Raw genomic sequence first — 22056 nt, 5'->3', positions numbered from 1 at the left:
ATAAATCACAGATTCGAATCAAGATCGCAGTCAATCATGAAACAGGCGTTTTTTTCTACATTTCTTTGAGTCGTCCTGCTAGGAAAATTAATTTGTTTTCCAGCATGGGTTTCCCCTTTGCATCGTGCGATGTGACGGTTATTATTTATCTCAAGAACAAAGAATATGAGCAAGCTCCTTTTCCTCTTTCCATCTCTCATTTTATCTTTTGTTTTTCTCAACTATCTTTGTAAAAAAGATCGTAACGGAGAAACAGAAATAGACTACAATAATGAGGAATTTGCTTCTTCATTCATGTCGCATTTAATGCATGAGTGATGAAAAACTAAAGATTATAATAGAAAACGTGCCAATTTTTATCTTTGATAATTATTATTTTTTTATTTTATTTTACTTATATAACACAACAAGAGATATACGATTGCATATTTTGTTAAATATAAATAAATTTATATCAACGGCTATTTCATTCTTCATGCATTTAAATAAATGTGTGAATCTGGCATATTATTTCATGGAAACTAATGTTTATTCTTTTTCATCATGCATATCTTTTATTAGAGTTAATGTGTTATTAGAAATAATATGTTATATTATTGCTATTGTTATCATTATTACTTTATATTTGTATTAATGTAAATGATGTAATAATTTCATATTCAAATGGAAATTACTGTAATTATTATTGCTTCTGTTTACTGCAATTATTATTTATTAACAATTATTATTTATTATGTTCATGCAAAAATATTCATGATACAATTATCTTTTGGAAATTTGTCATAAAAAATTATTTATTTTTTTTATATTTTATGTTACAGATATGGAATAAGAGTGGATCCTAGGCAATGGTTTATTTTCCTTAGCGGTAAAAGCGATGGCGGTGAAGAATATCCCTCTTTGTTGCTGATTTGCTGTAAGTAAAACTGCCGATATGTCATTTTACAACTGTATGACGAAAACATAACTGTCAATGTTTGTGGCCTCGATTACAAAGTGATTGACATTTATTATAAGAAGCTTTCGACTGCGTCATTTTGTCGATATCAACGGAACTATGTCAATCGGAAAATTATTGATAACGTCTCTCTCACTATTTGATAGCTTGAAATACTTGTATCTTTTTCTGACAAGATATTTTTTTTACATTTTTTCACTCGTACGCGACATGCTAATAATATCGTAGAACAATTTTATTAATTATTTTTTATCTTATTATCTTATAAATTTATCAAATATTAGATTGATTTGATCTAGTAATCTTGTAATATAATAATAGAGTCGCGGAAAAAAAAGAAAGTATTATTAGAATGCACAAAATTCCTAATTCATTAAACATTATTATCTAATATAATATATATTAAATTTTTGCAACGATAATAAGGCCAAAAACTTAAGCTTTTGGGTATTGCTATATTAATCTTATTATCATTGCTTGGTTTTTTTTTGAGATTTTTCTTTAACAAAAAAAAGAAATACTTTTTGTATATTTTTTATTTTTATTTCTAACTTTTATTTTTTTTTAACATTATAATATTAATGAAATACGGAAATTATTAAATATATATATAAGATAAAATTATTGAGAAAAGGAAAAGCGTGAATTTTTAATTTCGCTTTTATTCTGATGTCCGTAGTAATTCAATTTTATCGTTTTTCGGGCGTTATACTTTTTTTATTCAACCTATACATAATGCGGATTCCCGTTAACGTGATCTCGTTGAGTAATAGCGAGAATAGTTCCAAAGAACCGTAATGAGATATACGACTTTGCCTTTGGAAAAGGTTTCTAAACAGCTGAAAGAGGCAGGAATGCTACGTATGCCAAAAAAGAAACAAAAAAAAAAAAAAAGAAAAAAAACGGTAGAATGATAAACGCTCCGAGAATTCAAAGTTGAATTCACCTTCTCTTAACACTCATCTACCGATATAGCGCTTTACACAGTACTATAGAAATTAATAAAAAAAGAATAGGGAGAATGTGCTAAAAGGGTTCGGCGAAATGAAGTGAGGAGCGCGCGAGGGTGGTGTCAGTAGCGCTGATATGAGATGGAGAAAATGAAGGTTTGTTTCTGTCTGGCAAACTGGCTATTGTTTTAGTTATCTCATTACAGAGTGCGCGCATCAAAATTGCAAAAAGGTAGAAACAATTTGGCGAGGTAATTTCCCATCTCGCCAGAATCCATTGATTCTGAATATTCTCTAAATGTCGTTTATTCAGGAGCAACATTCGAGCGTTTTTGCAGTGTGGTATAATTTGCTGCGCCGCATACAGCTGCTTTTTCATTTCGGCGATGCGGGAGGAACTTAACAAACGAATCTTTTTCGTAGTTTATTATCTTGTGTGCTTGTTACTGGAACTATTATTTTATTCCAAGCGTGGCATATGTTTCTATTTCCTATTGTGTTAAATATGTAGAATTATATGTGGCACACATACAAATAATAGTAAGTTTGGTTTTAATCAAGATAGAATTAACGCGATATGTGAGAGTAATATTTTTTCAAGAAGCTAACATTTGCAAAATTGACTATCAAATTTTACTCGTTAATTCGGTACAATATCGCGCAGCGTTCGATAGTTCAAATCTCTTTAAATTCCACGATGTGACGTGGATTTTAACGTAGACTTTTAAAGCGAGTCGAAATTCAGCGAGTCTCCCGTGAGGCATAAATTTCACGGCACGCATCATGCCTTTAAACAGAGAACATATTCCTCGTGTATTGTCCCTTTAGTACCGCACGGGTATGCTCGCTTGTTGTGCTTTCACCCGAGGTTGCAACACTATAACTTACATACGCGCAACGACCGCGTACAGCTTTAAACGCGGATTGCACGCACTATGCTTGCAGATCATTGTAATTAAAAAAAGAATTTTGAATTTTTTTAATAATACAAAGTAGAATAAAAAATTATACAATTAGAAAAGTATATTTTCTTGCTCTCATTATATATATATAGATAATAAAAAGATATAATTTTGTTTTAATATTATTTATGTTTGAAAATGTAAATAAGATTAAAACATATATGATTTTTACATTTTATCAATTTTTATGGTAGATTAATAAAATATACATTTTTAGTTGGTTTTATTTAAAAATGTTAAAACATTTATTTTTATTTGGTTTTATTTAAAAATGTTATTAATATCGATTTTATTTAGAGAGATTATATGTTCACGTTTCGATATGCTGCCCTAAAAAAAAATCCTTATAGATATACTTTCTATGCAATTATTTTCTTAACGATTTCAATCCCTCGTACGCATTGAAGGAAGGTTTACGTCGGACAAGCCTCCACGGGATTGCATCATTTACACATAAGGGAAGGTAATGCTCATGGGAAACTACGGCTAATAGCTTCCGTATTTTAGAATCTGCGCGGTGCGCCGTCGCTCCTTCCGACGGGATGCTAAACTCGTTTTCTTTTTACATTCAACCCTCGGCCTTCTTTCTGCCTGCTCCCACGACACTCTCCATGGCAGCAGGCAGAGAGTGTTTCGTTCCTCGCGTATCTTGCGCGACCTGTCGTATAATAATTTTTATGGCAAGTGAGTCGAAATTGTTTTTTAAACGTGTGATTTCTCGCGACAATCATTCCGCGATTAGAATATTAATTATTGTACGAGCTAGCCAATTTTTTTGGCGAGTTAGCTTATTTTCTATAAATCACAAGAAGGTAGGACATATCTTTTCTTTATTTCATTTTGCATACACGATTTATTATATTATATCAGCTTTTTGCACATCGTCTGTTAACCGAAGGACACATCAAACATGCTGTTATGGGGGATTTCAGTGGATATAAATACATACATAAAAAATGTCGAACTCAAAAACAATGTTGAATTGAAAATTTGTTGTATGCATTTCATAACAATGCCAGCGACGCGAAAATACTGAGCTAATAAAGCCGTGTAGTTTGTTATTGCCGCGAGAAGAATATCAATATATTTATATATATATATATTGTTTTTTTTTACCAATAGTATTATGTAAGTTTAATGAACTCTTCAATCCCGCGATACATATTAGATTTTTGATGTTTGTATTATGTATTTTATATCCATATACATACACATACACATACACATGCAGGAACCTAAAAATATGAGATTATAATTAATAATAATCGCAAAATTGCTATTAATAATCTATAAGATTATTTATTCCGCATATTGTTGTATTATAAAGACATCGAATTTTTTAATTAATTTAATTATCGATAATTGAATTTCAATTAAAATTTATTCTACTTTTATATTCAACGAATAACCATAGCTGTATTTGCTAGTGACAGAAATACGTTGATCTAGAAACGACATCACGGATGGAGAATTGAAAAGAAGCGGATAGATATCGCTCACCTTTCGCTCTTTTGAATTTCCTTTAGAGTTTTCACGGCGAGGAAATGGATCTTTCCCGAGAAGGTGTAGCGAGCGTCCATTTGGCAGTTTTCCGGAAGTTCAAAGACGGCAAGTTCCAGGATAACTTAAAGTTAACTGTAACTCAATGTTAGCGGCCCTCGAGCCGCGTAACGAGGTCGGGGCTAAATGTGAAAGGGTGTACCGACAAACCACCACACCAACCTATCTAGCCAACCGCCACGATAGCTCGCTGGCAAGAGGGTTTCTTCTCATAATGCCGGCAACATAGTCGGCGTCCCTCCGTGGCGTATCTTATTCTCTGTTAGTCGAGTGTTAAGGCAGAATCCAGCAAGATTTGCATGCCACATCTGTGTGGATTTTGCCGCAGCGCACGGGAAACAACCGCATCGCGGTAAAGCAATTAACGACTGTCCGTTGTAACGATCCTTTTATGTTACTTGTTATAACGGTATTTTGCGCGAAAAGGAGTCCAGTGCGCGGGACACATGTAACGCGGGTAACAAACTTACAGCTGAAAAAAAAGATTATTTGCATTAAATAATTTATTTTAGTAAGTTGTCGTGTTAGATTGTGTTAAATTATTTTACGAAAATAATATTTTATTTAATAACTGATATATTTGTAAAATTAGTATTTTGATGATTAGGATTCTTTTGATTTTTTTTTCTAGTTTTTTTTAATTTTCTCTCTCGCAGAACGATCGGTGCACATGGAGTTTCATGAAGAAGATCTTATTACGGATTCGCATTTAGTTTAATTCTCAAAACAATTATTACTTTTTCTTCATCTCTTATCCAATTCGCTATCAAAATTGCAGCAGTATCGTGAATGAATTTTACGAAAGATGAAACTTTAAAAGGATCAACGGCACGACCAGATACCAAATACCAGCGGAAATTCGCGCGATAAGGATCGCTTTTGCGTTAATTTCAAAAGGCTAATGTCCGGACCGGGTTTTCACGCCGGTCATGCGATGTTATATACGTTTCGCCATTCGCGCGCTGCTCATTAAAGCACAGAATGGAAAACGGAACAAGCGGGTCGTCGTATGAATTAATCTGCGCAACACGGCGCGCAAGTAATCGAATTAAATGCGAGATTGATCTAAATCCCTCGCGAGATCTCTCTGCTCGCATTCGTTATCTACATATCTCTCGTTTATTGTGGATTATGCACTCAGCCAGGGTAAACATAGACTTATTACAAAGTGTATATCGAGCTATTGTGTATTTTTTCGTTTCTCCATCCGTGCGCTCCTGATTAGACACTAAAATCTTCACTGCTTTATTATCATCTCCTCTTCCCATTTTCCTCTTCATTAGAAAAATTAGCATAAATAAGGAAAAGCATCGGCCGATTGCAATGTATCATGATGATGCTCATAAAATAATGTTTTAATATTTTTTTTCGAGATTACTTATTATAATTAAACTAAATTTACATTTATTAATTTATTTAGCTACTAAGAAAAATCGAGCAAGAGTTCAAGTTTTATCATTGATTGGATAAATAATTAATCATTTTTAGATGATATTGGAAAATTGATCAGCATTGGCGCGATAGAGGAAGATAGGATATGAAAAATTCAACTTGCTGAAAATCGCAGAAAAATTGTGAAAAGCGAACAGCAGATAAAATTTTGTAATTTCTATGCAATTCCGAACAAGACGTTTTTTTTATAAAAAATATTTTGTGAAATAACGAATCAAAATAAAATAAAAATGAATAATAGAATATTCGATTTCAACACATTTATTTAAAATGACAATCTACAATTGAGTTTTTGAACAATTAATCAACTCCACTTTTCAAAATTTTTAAATTTTAATATTAGAGCAACAGTAATTATATTCACTGTGTACGTGTTACTAAAATTAAGAAATTTATAAAAAGTGGAGTCGATCAATTTGCTTTCTGAAATATTCGATTATAAATCGTTCAAAGATCTTGTTTGACGAGCGTCACAAAATACTGTTATAAAAAATTAAGAACATTAAGAGTTTTATCTATGACGAAAAGATTTGGCGATAAAAGACTTGGGAGACATCATTCTGCCGCAATCGTTTTAGAATTGCGTTTATAAATCTCCTCTATGTATTGCCTGAAAATAGGGTAGCGTCGGTTAAAACTCGCGGAAAGCTCCGTTCGAGCGGCGCGAGCCCACTCCTGGATTAAGGAGAGATATAAAGAAAGATAGAGTTGTGTGAAAAAGGACGTGTTGGTGGGAAAAGCGGGGGGGGGGGGGAAAAGCGGACTCCAGAGAGTGAAAAGAAAGAGCGAAAGGAGGGCGGCGCCGTATATACCTACGTACAAAGCTTGCTGAAGAGTTAGAGTACGGGGTATGAAAAGAGGCGATTTTCCGTGCGCGGTTTACGTTGCCTCTTTATAGCCAGTAGCGGCGGCGCCGCCGCCACCAACATCACCACCACTATCCGGAGAGTCCGTCGAGAGTAGTCTGAACCGTGCGCGTCGAGTGCTAATTACGAATAATTATGAGTGCTAATTAAGGCCTTCCTTTGCTGTGTCGACACGTCAACGTGCGATATATCTACGCTTTTATATTCAGTATAAAACCTGTGTTAATGTCCGAGATGTCGTAAAAATGATCGATTTAAGGTTCGCTAAAAGCGCTTAAAAGCTAGCTGAATATTTTGAACGCATACAAAACGGTTGTTTTGTCGCAAACATACGCAATTTGCATATATCTATCGTCTTTAGAACAAACTTTTACGTGCACTTGAATTTTTAGATGATTTCAGCGATGAAATAAAAACAAGAATTAAATGTTGAAAAATAAGAGGAAAAGTATACCGATTTATTGAAAAAATACATCTCGCTACAATCTTTGTTAATTTACTTTAATTACTGTGTCAGCAAGGAGAGAGCGCAGCAATAAGAGACCGCTCTGCTTGCCTGGCGTCCAGCCAGTTTATCAAACTTTCATAAAACGCGTCGAAAGAATGTCGTCGATGTCAGAATCTAATTAAGATCCGCCTCCTACCAGAATTTGATCTCTCTCTCTCATCTCCATCTTTCGCAATCTGCACCGTGTAACTAATCGTCCTCTGGTTTGACGCGATGATTCGCAGCCGTCCGAGACGTTTCGAGAGATAGGAAAGATCGTGAAAAAAGTAAAAGTCTTAATTAGCTGTTGAGATCGGAGAGATGCTTGAGAGTGGAGGTCGATTACCCTCGAGCTTGTGGATGTCAATGCACACTATCACTGTTCTATTATTGATATTTGTACGTATATTTGACTTTTGACCATTTCTCTTTCTCCTTTTTTTTTCTCTTTTTCTCTCTTTTACTTTCCAAATGAAACCTCAGAAAAATTTTATTCTGTTAACGCGATGGCTTCGTCGTTATGTGGCATGTTTCTGCAATTCGTTAAGGTGTTTCTCTTGCTTTTCGCAAAATATACATATTTCGTAGAAATACTTTTTTTATTTGCTTTTAACTTTAGAAAGGCATATCCAAGGATAATGATGTATCTACGATAATTAAATTTTCTAGATGAATAAATTTTTTAAAATGAAATTCATTGGATCAGTCAATATCGTAGTATTATTTTTACTTTATTAGTCTTTACTCATCAGTTTAAATTTATTAAATTTATTATTACTTTGATTTCTATTTATATAAATACAATTAGGAGGGAAATATAATATTTATAAAATATTTTATTTTTGCAAGTGTAACGTAACAATTTTTTTTATTTTTAATGATATTTACTTGTTAACTCATCAAAGATTATCGTTTATATGAAAACTATATATATATATTTAAAAGTTCATATTTATTTTATAAATACATAAACCGTTGATCTAAGTTAAAATGAAAAATGAAACAAGAAACAAACTTCATGTCTTCAGTCAACATATAAATTTGCTCGTCACAAAACTTTCAGCGCAGATTGCAATTTTAAACGCAATATGGGTAAGAAAATGTAATAAATATGAAGATTGATTTTCCTGATATCTTCGCGAGATAAAATAATGTATTCTATCTTGTCAGAAAATCTGTTTTTGTTTGAATAATTGGTTTTTTTTTTTTTACTTTTATATATTGGATCTTATGACGTACTGCATGGCAAATACTAAGAATAAACAAGCTCAGCGCCAAACAGGCCGAAATATTTCATCGATTTTTGACGTTCGCTAGCGTTCGTGCGATAAAATGCATTCGAATACTCGCAACGTTGGTATAGTTTTAACGGCAATCGTCCATCGTTCATAAATTCGGCCCGTATCCGTCATGAAACAAACCGTCGTTTGTGAAACATTGTTTTCGGGACATCAAATGGAGTTCAAAAGTAGATCAAAGAAAAAATGCATACGCTTGTGACGAAATTACGCAGCGCAATCACCGCGGCTCGATTTGCCCGTCGCCCATTAACCCTCCTTGCCCCCTTATGCTTTCCAACCCTCGTCAAAACCCATTTTTTCCTCGCTTAATTCCTCTCGGACGAAGCGAGCTCTGAAGGCTTTTGCGATCATGCCCCGCAGTCGGCGTGAAAAACCGAGCGAATTTTCACGACGAAAAGGGTTCCATTAATATCTATTAGCGAGCCGTGCTCGACATCGGCCGGATTTATACATCTCCTCCTCACCGCTCTCTTTCTCTCTCTCTCCAAATTTCTCCTCGAATCTCCCTATCTGTCGGACTATCGCAAAAGAAAAAAAAAAAGTGCGAGAAAACGAGCGACGGAAGAGGAAAATCGGAGATATTCTGAAATATGAGACGTCATTTGTTTTCATTAATTAACGCCAACGCTGAAGTGTCAGACGCCGAAACCGATACGTTTTCCGGATTATCAATATTCCAGCAACGATGCGATCCCTCGTGTTCATCACTAACAATTTTCACTTTCGCGCTTGTATTCCACCACCTATTTCACCAGAAGAGCGAGAGGAATTCTGTTGCCTCGCGGCGTTTTCCAGATTCTATCTCTGGACTTTTGGGCATAGATTGATTGACAGGATTTACAAGTTAAACGCTTGTGGGAAAGATGGATAATTTTATTAAACATTTTACGAGCAGCAAACGTTTTTAAATTGCAGGGTTTCGAGTTTTAGAAAAAAATCTCTTAAGTTTGACAATTTACGAAGATATATTAAGACTTCTCTCTCATATTAATAATATTTATTTTTGTGGATATTAGTTTGTAGATATTATTGTAGATATAATTTTGTTGTTAATTGTTAATGAAACTTGCAGTTATATAAAGAGTTTGTGCACCTTCCTAGCGCTCTTTTCAACTTATGTTTAACCTATGCTCATTCACTTATTTTTTTCTTTCCTTTTTTGTATTTTGAAAACATTTTTGTTACGTTAAAAAAGGAGCGTTATCAAAGCATCTTCAATGGGATATCTTATTCATCGATTGAGCAAAAGGGATTGTTTTCCTTTGCTTTATATCCTCTTATACAATCCTTTTAAAGTGGCCGTGCTTTCAATTTCTGGAACGTTTTATACACTTTGAATGATCCGTTTCATTCGCCGAATAAACGCCTCCGTTTTTTTCTTCACGATTACGCATGCTCGTAATTTGTTTGATAAAGCGAGCCTACAAAACGCCGGAGGTCAAAAAACAGTAATTTGGGAAATGTATTCGAATTCAAAGAGCTCGCAATTAGTCGACATGAGCATGTCGTAATAATCGTTTAACCTTTGCTCATTGCGCTCCAATACAGGCCGGTCTCGAATTTCTTTGTGTCTAACAAAGTATGAAAAACGAATAAAAATAGACAATAGATAAAATGATAATAAGTAAAAATGATGACAAGTTGAAAAACTTTTATTTATACGATGTTATACATTACATTTGTGTTGAAAATAATCGTAAAATTTTAATTAATCGTTAAATTTTAATTTTTAATTTTAAATTATTATTTTTATTATTATTATTAGATAAGATTTTTAACGAAATTATGTTTTCTAACGCATTTGTTACGATGTAATGATACTCTGTAATAGAACATATATTAACTAATGCAAATTTAAAATATTACAACAACAAGCCAATGAGTTTGATAATCCTCTTGCGCAACATTTGTTTTCGTAAATCATGTTAACATATAAATTTGTAGGGAAAATTTGAAAACATTCATTGAACTGTAAAGTGATAATAGTGTCATTATTGAAGTTCACTTAAAGTAGTAAAGTCTTAAACAAGCTTCTTACCAATCGTTCAATCAGTTATAATGCAAACGCTACACTCGGCTTATTATAACGTGCTGCAATGTGTGTATAATTATTTTTGCATTTTATTTCATGGTAAACATTATCTGCATCAAAATGTTCTTTAACAGAAAATTCCATCAATTGTGCAAATGACTTGACTTTCCGAGTAATAATGAAAGGAGAGAAGTTTAGGCTCTACATGGAAATTACTGTAGAACAACTAATTGTGACTAATGTGTTCTTGATTACCCGCTTGACATTTTACATGCGTCAGCATGCAACTTCTTTTCTTTGTTAGTTGAAATTAATTTGGGATTAGCATAAAAAACTTTAGGGAAATTTAGCGTAACTTAATTTCGCGTATTTAATTTAGTTGCAGAGGCAAAAATACTGTCGCACAATTATTACAGTAATATATATGATACTTGTGTGTAATGTGTGTGAAAACTAGTAATTATGTATTATGATCTGTTATATTCGACCTATATCTTGTAATAACGTTCCTCGTATAAAGATTTTATAACACGATACAATTTGTCGTGATAAAGACAACTCGATTTTCTTAATCAAGATATTTCAAGCAAAAATGACAGACAGTAATTAACGAACTAAAATATTCAAATTCGATAATTTTTAAAAATCTTTGGAAGAATATGTCTAAACTTTATTAAAGCACAAATCTTTTTTTGTAACTCTTTATTTGCAGTCGAACGAAATTTTCCTGCTTTAATGAAGCTTGACAACTTGATAGATCGTGTGTATTAATATATTAATACGTTTCGCATCAAAGTCGAAAAGATTAAATTTCTTGAAAACAATGCATAGCCAATGTTTTCATTAAGACGCTAATAACTCGTACTACTAAAATTCTTGATGCCGCAGGCACATGCATTTCCGGATTCTCGCGTCAGGTTCCTTCGACGTGATGCTTTCGCAATTCCCAATCCTGCGAGTTTGCCTATCACCCGGTTGCATCTCTTAAACTTATTTAAGTTTCGCGTATATTTTATCCCAGAGCGGATGATAGCTCGAGGAATAGGATGAGGCATTCGCGGTGAAATCTTACCGAGCACAGCGACTGCTATCGCGTGTCTCATCCACGCTGAAAATCCACGTAATCTTCGAAAGTGTCCGAGTGTTCTCGATTCTGGCAACGATGCGAGAGACGATAAGAGAAACGACATGAAATAAAGGAGAAATTTTGTATTTCGTCAAACCCCGTTATTAAGATCGATCCTTGAATAATTCCATTCGGGCGTAATTTTCGTATACGAACAAATCCGATTCTAATCGAATGCAGCTCATCGATTAGAAGGGCAAATGTATAATCGGATACTGCCGCCTGATAGTTACTATGATCTATTAATATGACATATATTCTCCTACGATTTTTTTATAAGTACGTAGATTAAGAGAAGAGTATATGCCAGTGGATTTTCCGAGAATATTTAAATAACAAAAATTCTCTCACAAAAATCAATATTTTAAACTGAACATCAAAATAGGATCTTTGGACTAGATTTCGAGACAAAAATATATAACGGTAGATTTTATTTTTTGCGAAAGAATTTATTTGAAAAAATATTTAATGAGACGCGTTATTAAAAATTATCTAATGGGACGATTTAATTATTAGTTTTGACAAATAACTTTGAAATAATGACATTGCAACAACTTTATCTTGATACAAAAATTGATCGAAACATTTGTCAATGTCATTCCAACAATAAATCGTAGAATTTGCAATGACGGATATGATATTCATAACTTATGTTCTAAAATTTCCGGAATGCGACAGTCTCTTCGCACAGTAATACAGAGCCGCATTGGAACGCAATTTCACAGACGACTCTGCGATAAAAATTTAGACGAATAAACGATTACGAAACACACATTTCGTTCTTATTCTACAGATAGAGTTGGAATCGGAAACGATATTGTTTTTCGTGAACTCGGAGCGCGCGACGGGCTCGACGTACGCCCAATCGTACTTCCGCTTTATATCGAGTGCTATTTTGGATGATTTATCGACGAGGCGCTTTCGTCGCTGCTAGTTCGATATCGGCTTGTTCTCTTTTTTTTTTTCGTGTGTCTCCCTACCGAGCGCATCGAGAGCGACGCTCTCGATCACTGGCAGCGTTTATCCTCACTGCGCAGCTTTCGCCACACACACACTCGCCTGTCCTCTCTTCTTTCTTTTTTTCTCCACATCTCTCTCACTCGCTTCTATACCGTCACTCCGAGTGACAAGCCCTTGTCACTTCCTCTCTTCGGCTCGGCTGCCGATCGGTCGACTGCACATTTCGACGTTCGGCCAGTTTCAAAAAGAGGGAAGAAGAGGGGAAGAGCGAGGAAGAGAGAAAAAGAATGAGAGAATGACAAATTCGCGGAGAGGAGAAGCGACGTGAAGCCGTATGATCGATAAACTAACCCTTTTGTTTTGTTTGTTTTGCAGATTCCACCGTACCAGTGGCCCTTTGTCTGCTGATCGAGAAAGGACTGTCTGTGGTGAGTGAATTTTTCTTCCAAATATTTTGGTATACATATGTATAAGGGGCGTGCGAGCGGAAAGTGAGCAAATCCAATATCCGGGTAATCGACTGAACGATAGTCGCGCGATACCGCAACTCGTTCGACAAGGGAGGCGTTACATTGTAATTTATTGCCCTTAATAGCGTCGACGCTTTCGCATTGCATCGATTGGAAATAAAAGAATTTGCGAGACTGCATCAGTAACAGCTTTGTAGAATTTTGCGTACGATTAATTTATTTATTCTCTTGATTAAAAGTGTGCACTGTAATTATTTTCATATTTTTGTTAATGTATGCTGGATAGCGCGCAAAGCGATATGGATATTTTAATGAGTATTGCTGATAAAAAAAGGTATTTTTCAATATTCTTTAAATACGTGCGCGATATTAATTTCCTTTACTTAAATTATTTTATATTTAAGAGAGCGATTATAGTGTCAATAAAAATTGGATATAATAAACAAGCACTTTGTCAAGATCCGTTTACTTTATCACGAAAATAAACTCGCACATTCGAGTTTTATTATATGAAACCTTAGAAAGAAAGTTCTCGTCTTGAAAGGAAGTTACTCGTGTGCTTTTTCGCTTCTTTTTATTCTTCTACTTTTCGCACTCGCGGCCGACATCGAGGAGCAATCAAAAATAAAGAGAAAGACAAAGAGAAATAAACATGAGGAACCAAGGGGGACACATTGCACACTTTTCACCTCCGACAGACTGTTTCTTTTCTTTTATTTTTTTATAAAGAGACGGAGACTAAATAATAATGATATGAGGGAGTAACTCGTGGCAAATAACTTTCTACTATAGGGAAAAGTACAGAAACACTATCAGGGGAGACATTTGTTGCGTTTTACTTCCCGTTACCCTTCCTCGAACTCTCGCTTAGCCTTTTATATCGATGAACTGTCACAGGTTCTCTTCAAAATATTCTGAAACTTTACATTGTCCGTCTTTTTGACTGACAATGTAAGAAGAAAAAATCCGTTTCATTTTATTTCACAAACTCTTTTCATATTGTCATATTCGTCTTTTTTATGGGAATTATAAAAAAATTACGTATTATTATTATTTATAAATTGCATTGATATAGGAATGCAGTATATAAATAGTTATAACTATGTATAGATTAGACATTTATAAATTGGATCCAGTAAAATTCTCTAGCATAAATTTGCTTATTATAAATGAATTGTGAACTTTGAAACGATTTTTTTTTTACAATAATTATGTCATTAAAACTATCAGTGGTCCTGCAGTGGCGTTTTTTTACTACCACTCAAACAACTGTCATAATGTCCAAGAATACCGTTTAAAGTCAGCACAGATTATTGGCCGTAACTTGGCCGAAGTTTGCGAACGAATCAATTCGATCGATTTGACGATCCCACGGCTGGTAGATAAGGGCGGTGATATTTTTCCCGGTTGCGAGGGTGAAAGTCGACGCGTACGGTGCCATACATAGTGCTTTATCTGCGCTGATAATGCCGGTGGACAGCAGCGGGATATTAACGTCGGAAATCTCTCGCACGATGTTCCCTTATCGTCGTGTCGTAAAAGTGATCATCGGCCGACGAAACGCGTCCAGTCATTCTCACATTGTGAAGTTTGTTGATTCCGAGCTTCATACAAAATAGCGACGCATTAATGGACCTTTTATCGTGCACCGTTGTGTGTGTGCATGTATTTCCTTACGGCGAATATATTCGTCAATTTTTATCTGTTACGCTCCGTTATATAAATATCAATACAATTACATTATACCATTATGCTAATTTTGCGACAATTAATTTTTTTGAGGAATTGAAAAATTGTTATGGATCGAGTAACATGATATGTAATGATGAACGCGTGAATAAAAAAAAATTTGAATCAGGAATTATATAAAAATCGAAGAACAAATTGAGACAAAAATATGTATATTTAAGACATATAAGTATATTTGCACTTGTAGAGTACAGCGCTATGTTTAGGAGATTCCGCGTATACGCGAGTACTTAACGCATGATGCGTAATTAGTTCGATATAATCTGCTATGTCTGTCCAAACTGTCGAACTCGATTTGTCGGCTTCCTTTTCTGAAATGAAATCCCGTTATTGACACACTACAAACTCCGGCGATAGGATCGACTCACGTAGTAATTACCACTCACTGATTAATCGCCGGCCGCTAATTGACTAATAATTCGGCTAATGACGAACGCATAATTACAACGTTGTATGAATAATTCGGCTCGCGCAGTCCCGTATGAATAATATGTAGCAAATTAATACTCAGAACTAACATATCACGCGCGTGGATAACTTCTGCTCGCGTTTTCGCATGTATTCGCGATCATTTACGTGATCGCGCTTATATTCGAATGAAATTGTCGGATTTTATTATGCGAGTCGTTCGTGCGCTATTGATTGCATTTGATAATTTAACACACAGTTATTCTGATGGAAAACTTATCGGTCACAATCCCTTGTAAACTGTATTTTTAATGCTGCCTTGTCAACCGCGACAATGTGATATGCGGCGCATTTGTAGTAAAGTTATGATGACTCCTGTGATAAATGTATCCATTTTCAGAATATAGCGTTCTGTCTTTATTCAGCATTTGTGCATGTTTGCGCTTCTCTTTAGCAAAAAATGATGCAGATTAATATTTTATGTAATCAATAAAATCATATTTATTTATTAATTAAAAGATAAAACGGTATTATATTGATAACGATGATATTAATTAATTTAAAAATTATTTTAGTAAAACTCGAATATTGTTTAAATCATGATTAACTTCAGTGATTTTCAACAAAAATATTTTGTTACTAAAAATTATGTTTGACATTTGTATACGCGATGATAAATTCTTGTTATTAATTTTGTCTCTGTATAGTACAGTATTAAATCCGCTTTAACATGTTCAAAAGAATACAAAAGGTGTGTTAATTCTACTTTTTACGTGTCGGGAATTTACGATGTGTATTGCTGCATAAATGTTTAGACGTACGCCAGTCTCTGTAAATTCATGGTATTCTTTTGTGCGACATAATTGGGTCAAGCGCTCTGTAAATATTTGACAGAACAGAAAACTTGTTTTCTGTGTCCCATATTGTGATGATGCGAATGGTGGGTGATTTCTAAATCGTAAGCGGATTTTAACTTTTAACTGCGTGATATCATTTGTTACATATTTTTCAAGTTTCATTATTTTAAATATATGTATATTATACGTGCATGTGCGTTTTTCTATTGTTAAATTTTTAATTATTAAATTTTTACAATTGTTACAAATCAAATCTAAATAATTTTAAAAGATTTAAGTTATTTATGTGATATAATTGGTTCGAAAATTCTAAAATTCTAAATCTCTTTAATATCTTATCTCTCACGACTATAGCTCATTAATTAGTTAAGATTTCGGCAGACAATGTGCTTTCGACGAAGAGGAATTTCTTCTTAACTATTCTGTGAAGATCTCGTGCATTCTTCACCGGTTAAGTTTCGAAGAAGCTGTAAAACTGCATTCTTTATGGAATCTATTCTAAAGGGAGGGATAATTAGTTCAGGATACAAAACTTTGCGAAGTACGAGGGTGCAAATGAGGAGGGTGCTATTGTTTTCGCAGCTGAGGTTGCAGTATGCGACGCAGAAGCGAAAATATTTTTCGGACGAGCGAATGTTTCTCACGGCGGACATCGAGACGTTTGTTTCCGCGCCATGATAACTTGCCGGTGATAAATCACATTCATGCGATACTTTGTCAAACCGTTCCGACAGTGCGTTTAAATAATTAACCTTTTGTCCCAGACGGGTGTAATTTTTTATTGAATCCTATATCACAAGCGTGGGGCCAACTGTGCGATCTCACCAATGAAATACTGTGATTCAATTTTGCGAACCTTGTGACGACGGTCACATGATTTGTACGTTTTTTTATAACATATTTCATTTCGCTAATTAATCTTCTTTTAATCTCATGTTTTGGATATTTACAGCAATTTCGTTCGCACACATACATTTTATCTTTTGCTAAAGTAAGCTTTATAAGCGCTGTTCATATTTGGAATAGATTCAAAAGTAATCCTAAATGAAAATTTCTGCATGGTAACGATATCTAATTGAGAATTTTATTTTTATAAAGAAAATCAAAGAATAAATATTTATACATTTTGAGAATAAGAGGAAAATATTTCATTAGTAATGGATAATAAAAAATTTGCTTGAATTTCTTCACTTCATCATTTACATCGTAACGAGTTACGTAAGTTTAAATAATCCATTTTTGTTATAATGTTTAACTTTTCCTAAATTTTACCGCAGACGCGTCGCGGATTACATCTCAGTTCCGATACGCACGCATACGCATACCAACATGGCGATGTGATTTACACGTCCGGAATCCCATAGGCTTCCAACCGAGCACGTCGAAAGTGTAAACAGAAGAATACTTGACCAAATATAAAATTAGAAGTATATTAACACAAAACTTATTTAACTATAATAATCTTCCATGATTTCTGCACGTTTCATAATACAATGTTTTTCATCACATTTAATTATTTACAATTTACATTGAAACTTATGTATTGATAATCTTTTGCGATTATACACACAAATACATAAATATATGTATGTATCAATATATATATATATATATATATATATATATATATATATATATACTATATATATTTATTTTTATATTAATTCTTATTTTCTTTTTCTTTATCTTTCTAATTGCTTGTAATGTATGATAGAAAAGTGTACTTATTTATTCTCATAACAGAGTTTATCATTTATTTTGTCATCATTTTCGCATTCGCGATATGTAGCGGGTTGCGTTCAAGTCACTTCTTGTCATAACTTGTGAATCTTTTTATTTTGTGTCACAGGATATCATAGCTCATGGTCCAGGAATGGTGTTCCACGTCATAAACCTCGTCGTGATGGTACTGATGCCGATGGTGGTCATCCACGTGAAGGATTCCGGATTCAGTCTGGGTAAGTGCCATTTTACGTATCGTTTCATTCGCGAATTTTTCGCGTGCGTGCGTACCCACAACACGCGACATTACTTATGTGATGTCACCGCAGTAGAGGATCGATTGGAATAACATATGGGATATGCGTAAGTAATGTCCTCGAGTTATCTCGCCTCGCGATTAGAATAATACTAGCGTCGTCACGTGCACGTGAAGAGGTGCCGGTTTACGCAGTCACTCAGCGCGATTTGAAACTATTCATGACATTCACCAGCCCCGCTTATCGCGCGAATACATTTTTTCACATGACACATAATTAATTCTCAACCCGCTCACGCACTTTGCTGGTGTATGTATGCCATTCATATGTGTCCGCAAGCATATACAAGAGCATCGTTCATAAAAGTGTGTTAACGCGAGCAAATCCTCGTCTAACAGAATATAGCTTTTCATCAAACAGCATGTTTTAATTATATTGCGGAATATTTTAATTCCCGAAACATTGAAGAATTATTCCAGTGTTGCTTTTTTCAATGGATGTTTCAATATATACATTATCATTACATGAAGAATTAAGACATATATCGACGAATTAACTGATTTTTAATTGTCCTCCATTTCTAAATTCATTTCGGAGTACCATTCATTCTCAGAGAAGAGACATAACAAAAATTGCCGTGTCAAAAATTCTATCTAAATGCAATATGTATGGTTATCCGCCCAAATCGATGCATCGGGAAATGCCGCAGAGGATCGTAGAATTCACATGCAAATGCAATTACTTTGTAGTCTCTTTTATCTATAAAACTTTATGAGTGCTCGCATCGTTCGTTTCACGTTAGCTTGTATATTAGGGTACGCGACGTTATATATGTTATATATGTATGTATATATATATATATATATATATATATATATATATATATATATATACATTACACACTTTGATTCTGCATTTTTACATGTGAGATATCGAAGTTTGTTTAATCTCATTTTGGAGCGTCATCAATTAAATGAGAGATCTAATCAAAATCTTATTTTTTTCTTCACAGATTGTATGTCATAGTCTCTTTTTGTTCGAAGAAAAGTAATTAAAACGTGACTACGTTCGCGAGCACTAAAACAGAAGCGCGCGCTTGTCTAATTAAAAGGATTTAAATTAATTCTCATGGAGCAGACGCACTTCGTAAGCGAGCGATCGATTCGATAGGTGTATTGTCGCGCGCGGCGATCTAATTTCCTTTTTCAATCTGAATAATGAGTAATCACAAAGAAAAGTTAGAACTTTATGAAAAATCTCGCCCCGACTTTAATTAAAAGATCTTTAATCGTAGTCGGCGAAAGACACCGAACTGGAATAAGCCGGTGTTTTTCCCGTAATTTCATTCGGCATTATACTTATAATATTTTTGTCATTTACATATTTTATATATATATATATATATATCAAATTACAAATAAATAGTCGTGAAAGAGTTTTCACTAGTTTCTTGAGCGAAACGAATCGACGTACGATGTTCCTTTTGATATTCGTAAAAAATATTCAAAGTGAATTTTGCATTGCCAACTTTATACTGTTATGGAGTAGTATCTCCATCGCGTCCGTCTTTTACAACATTTCGGCGAGGCTGAAGAAAATTTTGATTTTGTCGATATCCGACCGTCACTCGTCTACGACATAGTTGACGGCACGACGAGAGACAAGATTTGCCGATCGATCGCAGTTTGAATAAAACGTGGAGAATGCGGGCTTACGAAGAATAGTACTGTCAGAACTCAAAGCATCAACAAAGTAAGATGTTTCAATTTCATGAAAGATACATCTGTCTTAACTGTGTGTGTTTATATAGAAACTCTATATTAGATATTTTCAGTTTTTGATCGATAACCTGGCAGGTATTCAAAGACATGAATGAAGAAAAAATGGATAAAATTCAAAATGAGAATTTTTTTGTTCTCCAAAATGTGTAAGAATGAATTAATTTTTTATCTCCGTTAATTTTGCAATTATCATAATTGTCGATATCAGTTAGACATTTTATGACAGATAAATTTTGACTATAAACGCTATTGTATACGAATATTTAAAACATTAAGACATTAAATTGCGAATATGTAATTAAAAGTTCGTGAGCGTAGAAAGTTTTTTTTTTAGTTTTTTGTGGTCGCGCTTTTATACTAGAGAACTCGCAGATTGAACCAATGACAATAAAACTTCAAACTTGGATCGAAGCTTTTGAACTTCGACAGGAGAACATATGACCTCCTATCATCGGAGATACAATGTAGCCGAAGGTGAAGGATCGTCATGCTTCAAACTCCATTAGATTTACCTCGCTACGAAACTACGAAACTGGAAGTGTTCTTGTGGATATTGGAATATTTGAGAACTCGTTGTCTAAATAATCATGTTACTTAAAAGTTGAATATTATAAATTGGTACAAAGTATAACAACTATATAACAAGGTTCAACAGATAACATATGTATTGAAGAAAGTAAAGAAATTAATAATACTAATAATATATATGATTAATCGCGTATCATTTATAATAACAGAAAATGTTAGAAAAAAAAGTAAGCAGAAAAGCTTGATAAAAATTGAAATCTTAATTATATATAAAATATATGCGTATACATATTTGCATATGATCATGATAAACAAGAAAAGATTGTTCAAAAAGACGCTAGTTAGACGCAGAATATAATAAGTTGAGAAGAAAATAGTTCTCGGCAAATATCTGGGAACCTTTTGCCGCCCAAGAAATTTTTAAGAGCCTTATTCTTCTTTTTGCTCGTAAATCGTCGGAGACGGGCATCCTGAGAGAATTCTTGTTGGTGTGAATGCATCTTTACATCCTGGCTCGCATAAAGACATCAAGAGACCCCCGGTGTCTACATGAGTGAATATATACTTTTAAGTGCACACCCTCGTATACATCGCATGTTGAGGGGTTGAACATCCCGGGCAAAAGAGCGACGAGGAATACTACTGGCGTAGAGAGAAAGAGAAAAAGAGATAGACAGATAGACAGACAGACAGACAGACAGAAAAAAGAGAGAGAGAAAGAGAGAGACTTCTTTTGAGAGAGTGAGAATCGTCCGCCTGGATACTTGAGCCAACCACTGTACTCTTGCTCGCGAAGCGTACTCGGTACTACGAGAAGTTTTAAGAAGCGCTTATGCGGACCAAACTCGTGCGAATCTTTGCCTTTCTCGCTGTTGTGGTTTCTAACTTTCTTCTGCGTTTTTATGTTATCGATATGAAAAGATTTAACGGTGAATTCGTTTTAAGTGTCAACATATACATTATTTTCTTTTCCATTGGAAAATCCTTTCTTGATCGATCGTATGCTATAATGTTCTTTTTATTGATTACACTATCGTTGTAATTAATTTGTTGTTGATTTTTTACATAATGATAATGTGTCAATTTGCAGTGTCAACCTAATGTGTCAATGTAAGGGAATTTTGCTTTAATTAAAAGATTAATTACATTTTTACATTTACCAGGTAACTAATAATAATTCGCTACTAAATGTCTCGTTAAACTTCTCTGATTTTACTTGTCCGTTATTTCGACACTATCCGTTTCCACTTCGATAATTGTCGTTGAACATGTTTTTTTTTAAAGCCGGTTTCGAATAATTTAATTCTCTCCGTCGGGCTTCTCGTTCGGTCAAACTACGTAGTTAAAACTCGCGAGATTACAGTGAGAGGAAGGAGCGAAGGGAGGCGCGACATGTAGCACCTTGCCGTCGACTGTCGTAATTACGACGGTCCATGCGAAAACATCGACGACCATCGAACGTTGAATTCCATTTATTCGGAAATGCCCCTTTATCGACTGACGAGTACGTTGCAGTTTTTTTTTCTATTGATACTGCGAAACGTGACACCCGATAGAAACGCGACATGGACCCGCACCTTTCGACCCCGCCTAGCTCTTTCGCTTTCTCTCCTCGATCTCTCTGTATACG

The 22056-nt window shown here is 34.3% G+C and overlaps 1 protein-coding gene across 3 annotated transcripts in view; it reads left to right on the top strand.

The window, feature by feature from the left end:
* The window catches only part of LOC126855054 (diacylglycerol O-acyltransferase 1), an 89910-nt gene that overhangs the window by 26323 nt on the left and 41531 nt on the right, over window positions 1-22056 (top strand). For all 3 annotated transcript variants that reach the window (XM_050602402.1, XM_050602401.1, XM_050602400.1), the window contains 3 exons: window positions 822-916; window positions 13030-13082; window positions 17988-18096. In XM_050602402.1, the coding sequence (XP_050458359.1) occupies window positions 822-916; window positions 13030-13082; window positions 17988-18096 (257 nt within the window). The remainder of the gene's footprint in view (window positions 1-821; window positions 917-13029; window positions 13083-17987; window positions 18097-22056) is intronic.

This window comes from Cataglyphis hispanica, chromosome 15, assembly GCF_021464435.1.
Source record: "Cataglyphis hispanica isolate Lineage 1 chromosome 15, ULB_Chis1_1.0, whole genome shotgun sequence".
NCBI classification, from domain to species: domain Eukaryota; kingdom Metazoa; phylum Arthropoda; class Insecta; order Hymenoptera; family Formicidae; genus Cataglyphis; species Cataglyphis hispanica.
This window is presented reverse-complemented; position numbering and strand designations above follow the sequence as displayed.